Source organism: Arvicanthis niloticus, chromosome 2 (genome assembly GCF_011762505.2).
Source record: "Arvicanthis niloticus isolate mArvNil1 chromosome 2, mArvNil1.pat.X, whole genome shotgun sequence".
NCBI classification, from domain to species: Eukaryota; Metazoa; Chordata; class Mammalia; order Rodentia; family Muridae; genus Arvicanthis; species Arvicanthis niloticus.
This window is the reverse complement of record NC_047659.1, coordinates 8,019,988-8,028,678: the sequence shown is the minus strand read 5'-3', so window position 1 is coordinate 8,028,678 and position 8,691 is coordinate 8,019,988. Positions and strand designations below refer to the sequence as shown.

The following is an 8,691-nucleotide window of genomic DNA, read 5'->3' as shown; positions in this document are numbered from 1 at the left end:
TACATGTATGTGTGGAGGGGGCACGACCGGGTGTGAGAGTAACTGTAAATATTTCCACGCTCCAGAGTGTCTGTTTATGAGATAGTGCATGTGAGTCTGAGCAGATATAAGAACAAGGGCGTGAGTGTATGTGTGTGTGTCAGTGGTGGAGCAGGTGTGAACCCCAGAAAACACGTGTTCATGTGAGAGAGAAAGGACAGAGAGACTGTCCGCTGGAGAGTGGCTTCCACAGAAGTCAAGCCAGGCTCTAGGCCTACATCCTGGAGGGGTGGGGGGTGGGGGGGGCTCATCGGACAAACCTGCAGAGCTCGCCTCTTGCTCACCCTCCATTTCCTGGGCCGTGTGTGTGTGTGTGTGTGTGTGTGTGTGTGTGTGTGTGTGTGTGTGAATCTGTCTGCCTGTCTTCCCAAGGACCAATGAGGAACCAGTCCACTCTCAGACCAAGGCTACAGTGGCTATTAGAGGCCTTTCTCCCTCCACAGGGCTCATGGAAGCCCCAGGGACATCTGGTGCTGGTGAGTCAACTGAGGATTATCACACCTGGCTTGGGGAACCATGAGTTCAGGAGCACTAAGGAAGTGACCTTGGTGGGGATGTTGACTGACAGGGTCTGGAGTGGGGAACAAGGCCTACAGTGCTGGACCAACCTTCAGCCTCAGATATAGGAGGTGCACACAGGCTATTGCTTACCCTCAGGTCTTATCCAGCTTCAGGTCTCTAGTAGGACATATTCACTGCAGAAAAGGAGAAAACTCCATTCAAGTCCAAAGAAGGGTAGACCAGGGAGACGGCTCAGTGGATAAAGGAGCTTGCTGCTCAAGCTGAAAATCTGAGTTCAGTCCCCAGGACCCACATGGTTGGAGGAACCAACTTCCTAAAGTTGTCCTCTGATGTCTGTATGAGCATATACAAACACAAACACACACACACACACAGAGAGAGAGAGAGAGAGAGAGAGAGAGAGAGAGAGAGAGAGAGAGATAGAGTTTAGGTGTTTACTCATTTGATTGTTCTAGCTGGCCTGGAACTCAATGTATAGTCCAGGATAGGCTTGAACACATAATGTCCATTTGTCTCTGCCTCCTGAGTGTTGGGATTGAAGGTATGGTAGTCATTGTTGATGGACAGGTAGAGAGGCTGGCCACCTCTTCTCATGCTTGTTGACTTCACCTGTGATTCACCTATGCATGTCCTGTGCCTATATCCTGTAGGAAATTTTTACTGTTTTATTGATTTTTGAAAGTTCTTTATATATTAAGGTTACCTCAGTATATTATTCAGTGTAACCCCTAAATTCCCCTAGGGGAGTAAGAATGAGGCACAGACCTTTCAGGGTCTGAGCACTGTGTGTTTCTCCCTCATTGGGCTGAGAGGCTGGAGTTGAGTGGCAGGATGGGACTTGTCTGGTCAGGCAGAGAGGGAGTAGCAGTGGTGAGGAAAAGAGAGGGAAGGGTCAGAGCTGAAGGCAGGGGCTCTGAATGACAACTTTAATGGAAGGCAGATGGAGGAAACAAGATCCCTTGCTGACAAGAGGGGTCAAGGGGCATAGGGCTTTCTAAAGACAGGAGCCTGGGTGACTGGTTGGCAGTGGAGTCTGGCTCCTGTGGGAGATGCCTAAGGGTCACGAAAGGGCAAAGGTCAGTCCCTCCCTCCTGCAAGTCTAGACCCTCTAAAGACCCAAAGCCAGAGAAGCTGAGGGACTCTCTGAGTCCCTGGAGGATTATATGTAGAGAGGACAGATAGGCTGGCTGACAGTCTACCCTGCCGTGCTTCGTTGGGCAAGCTCTGAAACCTTCTCGAGCTAGATTCCTCCCGCTCGTGAAAAGGAAAAAAAATGTTATTTATCTAATAGAACTTAACAGAATTGGTGTAGAGAGTGTTTAGCCTGGTGCTAGGACCGGAGGAGGGCTCCAATAGATGCAAGTTAGCTCTCTGTGTCCTACATGTATTTACATTAAGTATGCATGTATACACACATGCCATGCATGTGTGCGTGTGTGTGTGTGTGCGTGTGTGTGTGTGTGCGTGTGTGTGTGTGTGTGTGTGTGTGTAGGTCAGAGGACAACCTGTAGGAGTCTGTTCTCTCCCTCTGCCATAGGTCCTAAGGATTGAACTCAGGTCATAGGGCTTGGTGGCAAGCCTCTGCCTTCTGAGCCATCTCAGCAGCCCAGTTCTTACTCTGTCCCCTCTCTCAGCCATTGGTGACATCAAGATGCCTTTCACTGGACCTAGGCCTGTGACAGCTGAGCAGATGATCAAGTTACAGGTGACCCCTGGCAGGAGGGATGGCTCAGCCATTAAAGGCTGCAACCAAAAACTATAGGTGAAGACACTGAGGCCAAGGTGGAAAGGGCCACGTCTGGGCTCACCTGTTGCACGGTCTATTCTGCTCTCTCAGTTCCACTGAAGCTCTAGTCTGGGGGCCTTCAAAGTGACCTTATTTGGAAGAAGGGTGTTATAGATTTCAGGAGGTAAAATTACTGTCATTCTGGATCAGGGCAGCTTTCAAATCCAAGGGTTGGAGCCACTGAGGAAAGAAGGAGTGGCCTGGATAAAAGCAGGAAGCCACAATGTCCAGTCTACATGGTGCTGAGTATAAAACCCAAGGCTCCGTGCATGCCACCCAAGCCTTCTCTCGGCTGAGCCACACCCCAGGTTCCCAGATGTAATTTTTCCTCCATGAATATGGATGTTTTGCCTGCATGGACATCTGTGCACCACTTTTGTGCCTAATGACCACAGAGTCCAGAAGAGGGCACCAGATCCCCCTGGATTAGAGTTATGGATGGCTGTAAGCTGCCATGAGGGTGTTGGAAGCTGAACCTGCCACCCTCCACCTCACTCCTTTCTCCTTTCGGAGATAGGATCTCACAATGTAGTCCTGGCTGGCTAAGAACAGAACCTAGGTCCTTTGCAAGGGCAGCAAGTGTTCTTAATTGCTGAACCATCTCTCCAACCCCTGCTACAGATTTTTCCCCCATTATTCCCTAAACAACCCAATAAAACAATTACCAACCAGGTATTTACTCTGTTCAGTGTAGAGTCATTTAGAGCTAATATAGTCACAAGAGAAGCTCGCGTGTAGCCATGCTGTGTAAGATGCTTGAATGCCCACGGGTTTGGTGTCCTGGGGCATCCCGGAACCAAGCCTGCAATCCCAACACTCCAGAAGTGGAGGCAGGAAGGCTCAGGAGTACAATGTCAGTCTAAGCTATTCTGAGAGTTCAAGGCCAGCTCAGGCCACATGAGAGTCTGTCTTAAAACAAACAAGAAACTTTGTTCCGAGCCAGTAATTCTGGGGCAGATGGCAGGTGCCAAGCAGAAAGACCACAAATCCCCATAAGGGACTGGAGCCCCGGCTATGATGGTGCAGCCTCAGGACCGTCCCATAACTGGCCTTTCTACAGTCATCAGGGCCTTGCTGCAGAACTCAAAGTTGCAGCCACTCAAATTTGTATAGGAGGAAGCTACCTGGTACAGTCCTTTCTGCTTCGTCTCAGCTGCCTCCCTGCTCAGGGTCTAGGCAAATGATATTTTGCCAATTTAACAGACCAGGACATGAAGGTTCACTGAGTCCCTCCAGGGAAAAGCAGGAAAAGTGAGCAGCCTGTTTGGCCGGGGGTCAAAGGACAGAGAATAAGGGACTGTCCCCAGTGTCTGTGGGGAAGAGTTGGGGTACAAGGTCCTCATCGCGCCCTTCAGTCTACAGAGAGGAGAGACTGAGGTGGTTGCAGCCCTTCCTTAGAGAGTGGCCAAAGTCCAGTAGGCTGCAAAAAGCAGTGTTCAGGCTCTGAACGGGGCCTGTGTCACCTCGGACGGGAGCCGGGCAGTCGCGGGACCACACGCCCCCTTGGAGCTCGGACGCCCTCCAGCGGCCTCGCGAGGAATTTCAGGGCTGGGCGGAGCCGGGCAGGTCTTCCTCGGCGACAGGGGGCAGTGTGACTGCACATGCGTCCTCGCAGGCCCACAGGCCCGGAAGTAGGAGTGGTTGGTAACTTCCGGTGCGGAACTGCGGCCTGGGAGGAGGATTGCTCACCGGCGCGGGGTCTGAACGGGTAGATCAGGAGGTGGTGGCGAGTGGGTGTCGGGACACGCGGCCGACGCCATGCCGTTCCTGCACGGCTTCCGCAGAATCATCTTTGAGTACCAGCCCCTGGTGGACGCTATCCTGGGCGCCCTGGGCATCCAGGATCTGGAGCGGCAGGAGCCCCTGGACAAGTGAGTCGCCGCGGTCCCCTGTGGTTGTCGCGGCGAGAGCGGGAGCTGCGTGGCTGCGAGCTCGAGTTCCAGCCCGAGGCAGGCTCCCAGCGTCTTGCAGGGTAGTGAGCCTGGGCTTCGACTCCGCTCCCTGTGCGTGGATGCCGGAGGAGACGTCCTGGCTGGGGCCGACAGCGCTTTCTGCAGACAGCAGGTCTCCCCCAGAGCCTGTGGGGAAGCAAGGTGGTGTGGTCCCTGTGCAGACTTCCTTGGGAACTCGGAGCGCTACGCCTTCGCAGTGCTTGTGCCACAGAGACAGGCGAGCACACAGACCAACATCTTGGTGTGGGATGCCCAGAGTAGGGTGGGGCAGAGGAATTGGGAGAGCGTTGGGAGAGTGATGAGCCGGAATTGCAGAATATCAGCCTCACCAAGGATGTCTTTTCTGGACCACATCAGCTCTTTGCTCTGCGGCCTACTCTGTAAATGCAGTGCCAGGCGTTTTTTTCAGAACTCGGAGGCGGGGCCGCAGGGCTACACAACAAGGCGCTACTGCCCTCCCTTGGCGGAGCCTAGCAGATTCAGGAGGGCTGCTCCAGATAAGCGTTTTGCATCCGGGCGTTGGTTGGATCTTGGGTCCCACCTGTTGCAAGAGGTCTGGTGGGTGAGATTAGGGAGAGTGAGGAGCATTGTGGCGAGAAGGTCGTGACGCTAAAGGTGGTGTTTGGGCCGTTGTCAGAGCTGGGGGCAATATATGGAGCAGCGTCCCGGCCCAAGAAGCACTTAGTAGGTAGTTTTGTCTAGAAAGGGTGAGAGCTTTAGGGCCACCCTCAAGGCCGTGTGAGAGACGGCTGGACAGAGCTAGCCCTCTGACATCAAGCTGAAGGATGGCTTTGAAATCACTTCATGCTTTTGACCAAGAGTTGTGCCCCAACAGAGCATGGGCAATTTGTGGGGGTGATTGTGGAAGGGTGTACAGGCTGGGGCCACTGGCCCCCCGAGAGTTCCCACTTTCTCTGTTCTGCCTCTTGGTCCATAGTTACACTTCCAGCGAGGAGAGCCGGATCCTGGACCTGACTGAGCTGCTGGAGCAGAAGGCTCACTCTCCATTCTACCAGGAAGGTGTGAGCAATGCTTTGCTGAAGATGGCCGAGCTGGGCCTGACCCGGGCAGCTGCTGTCCTTCTGCAGAGTGGGGCCAACCTCAATTTTGAAGGTCAGCAGCATCCTGAGGAGGGGGTGGGGCAAGCAGGGCTAGGCCACCAGGCCTGGCTTCTGCGCTCTCCTTGTCTTTGAGGTGACTTGCTTTGTTCTTTCCCTTTGGGTGGGCTTTCTGGGGACTCTTAGCGCCTCTCACACAGATTAATCTTTCTTACCATGGATAAAGTACACTGGCAGCCCAGGGCAAGGGGAAGGTGGTTTCCTGTACTCTGAGCTGTCCTGCAGGTTTTGCTCTGGCCCTCCATGTGGGAAGATAAACCACACCTGGCATAAGTTACAGCATGCTGCATAGGGTCCTTAAGTGTCAGAGATGATGAAGGGCTAGCCACCTGTCTTGTCATTGACTGTCACCTCAGGAGACAGGTAGACAGGTAGGGCTGCCTGTGAGCCATTGGGGGCCAGTGCTGACCCACACATAGGCCTTCGTGTCTTTCACTGGAAAACAGTCTCAGAGGCTGCAGGGAATTTGGGAATCCTGCAGGCTGCAGATGGGGAGGGGAGGGTGTGCCAGAGCTCACCCACATGGTCAAATGGCCTGGCTATGTGACTTACTGGGAAGCTGAGGCAGAAGGATCTCTAGTGACCTTGGGCTACCTAGCAAGGTTGGGGCTGCCAGGTAGGACCCTGACTCAAGAAAACAAAGGCTGTGCTACTAAGCTCAAGCAGTCAGGAACAGCCTTGGGGCACTGACCAGGAAGGCAGCCAGTGTAGGGAAGTTGCCTACCTTTTGGGACACGTAGGACTTCATCTTCACACTTCAGGTGGGGTGCTGTGGAGAGGCTCTGAGGCCGGGTCCCAAACCTTCGAGAACACACTAACCCGAATGTCTTGCATTCAGATCCTGTCACCTACTACACAGCCCTGCACATCGCTGTCCTGAGAAACCAGCCTGACATGGTGGAGCTGCTGGTGCGCCATGGGGCTGACATCAACAGGAGGGACCGGGTAAGGGTCAGCTCCAGTCTTGGGCATGTTCAGTAGGTTTACCAATGAGCCTTTCAGGCCCCAGGCAACATGGCTGCTATCCCCTTGCTATCTCAGATCCATGAGAGCAGCCCCTTGGATCTGGCCAGTGAGGAACCGGAGCGCCTGCCCTGCCTGCAGCGCCTCTTGGATCTTGGAGCAGATGTCAATGCAGCCGACAAGAACGGTAAGAGAGACGCTGAGAGGTTAAGAGGTTCTTCCAGGGGACCCACTCCAATTCCCAGCACCAATATGGCAGACCACAACTGTCTTTAACTGCAGTTCCAGGAAATCTCATGAGAAACATACATCATGCAGGCAAAGCACTCACTCATACACAAAATAATAAAAATTAAGTGTCATGGTGGGAGACTGGCCGTCCCTGGGGCTGGATATCTGTTGAGGGTTCAGGGAAGACAGGCAAGTGTCTGGGTGCTGGCCCCAGTCAATGGCATAGCCACGGATGGCACACAGGCAGAGGGTGCCAGTGTGCCAGAGCCCAGCACCCAGAGGCTGTGGAGAGAGTGTGGTCACTGTCTGCACACCGCCCCAGGAGGCATCTTTTAGAGTGAGTGTACCCAGCTTCTGTGTGCGGAAGCAGACAGGTGGCCCCCTTGTTCCTATTTTTGTGTGGATGAAATCAAGCCAGCAGCTCTTCCCTCAGCCCCGAGCATCCTGCTCCCACCCACCTCTGGGCCTCACCCTTCCTCTACTTTGTAGGGAAGACAGCGCTGCTGCACGCTCTGGCCAGCAGCGACGGAGTGCAGATCCACAACACAGACAACATCCGGCTCCTCCTAGAGGGAGGTGAGGGTCCCTGTCTGCCCACACTGCAGCTGCTGCTTCACCCCCACCCCCACCCCCACCATTGTTTGGTAAAGGCTGCTGGTCCTCACTCATTTCTGTTCCCATGGCTCTTCCAGGGGCAGACGTCAAGGCCACCACCAAAGATGGGGACACTGTATTCACATGCATCATCTTCCTGCTTGGTGAGACTGTCTGTGGGGACAAGGAGGAGGCCCCAATGATCAACCGCTTCTGCTTCCAAGTCACACAGCTTTTGCTGGCCCATGGTGCTGACCCCAGTGAGTGCCCGGCCCATGAGTCCCTCACGCACATTTGCCTCAAGAGCTTCAAGCTGCACTTCCCGCTCCTGTGCTTCCTGCTGGAATCAGGGGCGGCCTACAACTGTTCTCTGCATGGTGCATCCTGTTGGTCTGGCTTCAGCCTGGTTTTTGAGAGGCTCTGCTCGCACCCAGGCTGTGCAGAGGATGACAGCCACGCTGAGCTTCTGCATAAAGCAGAGACTGTGCTGGACCTCATGGTAACTAGCTCCCAGAGGCTGCAGCTGCCTGAGAACTTCAATATCCACCCAGTGGGTAGCCTGGCAGGGAAGATCCAGGCCCTTCATGCCTCCCTGAGGCAGTTTGAGAGCTACCCGCCACCTCTCAAACACCTGTGCCGGGTGTCCATCCGGCTGTACCTTCGACCATGGCCTGTGGACGCCAAGGTCAAAGCGCTGCCCTTGCCTGATAGGCTCAAGTGGTACCTGCTGAGTGCACACAGTGGGACAGAAGACACTTGCTGATGTACCCCAGGAGGGAATGATCTGGGGTAGCCGGAGCCAACCTGAGGGTAGACCTAGTACCCGTGACGGCCTTTTACTGCTATAAAACCACTAGGGTGGTGTTCTGGAGGCCAAAGGCATGGCTGCCTCCAGGGAAGTTCCCACCCCCTCCGTCTCAGTATTTCACAATTTGAGGGGCCAGCGCAGACAGGATGCTACTGCCCTCCATACTAGGAGCTGACCAGGCCATTTGCAGGGAACTAGGGGCCAGGCCCCTCAGAACCCTGGCAGCTGTAGTTGGTCCCAGGGGGTAGGCATATGCCTGGGTTTTTTCCAGGGCCAGTGCCAAAAATCCTGGGCCATCCATTTAGGCCCTACCTATTCTGCTGCCTCAGGTCTCACTATGCCTTTGAGGAGCTGGAGACAGAACTGAGACCACCACAGGCTGGTCTTCTGGGTTAGAGGCCTGCCCAATCCTATGGTTGGTGGTAGCTCTGCTCATGCCACACCCAGGTCTCGGAGATGGTGCCTTCTGTTTAAAGGCATCACAAGCATAGCAGGATTTGTGAGGGGCTCCCCAGAAGACACGGCTGAGGCCAGAGGCTGGCTCTACTCCAGTGTGGAGCCCTTACCAGTCAGCTTGGCTTTTGGGTTGTATGAATGCCTTTGGGAATGAGCAGAGATGATTAAATATATTTATAATGTTAAACTCCGTGTTTTGTATGACAATTTAGCATGTTCAAG

At 54.2% G+C, this 8,691-nt stretch overlaps 1 protein-coding gene across 1 annotated transcript; it reads left to right on the top strand.

Moving 5' to 3' along the window:
• Positions 1-3,988: 3,988 nt before the first annotated feature.
• Positions 3,989-8,656, top strand: Asb6 (ankyrin repeat and SOCS box containing 6). Its single transcript, XM_034494952.2, has 6 exons — positions 3,989-4,218; positions 5,237-5,412; positions 6,256-6,362; positions 6,459-6,567; positions 7,101-7,187; positions 7,304-8,656. Exons 1-6 carry the CDS (start codon positions 4,106-4,108, stop codon positions 7,966-7,968), a joined length of 1,257 nt encoding a protein of 418 aa, XP_034350843.1. The 5' UTR covers positions 3,989-4,105; the 3' UTR covers positions 7,969-8,656.
• The last annotated feature ends 35 nt before the right edge of the window (positions 8,657-8,691 follow it).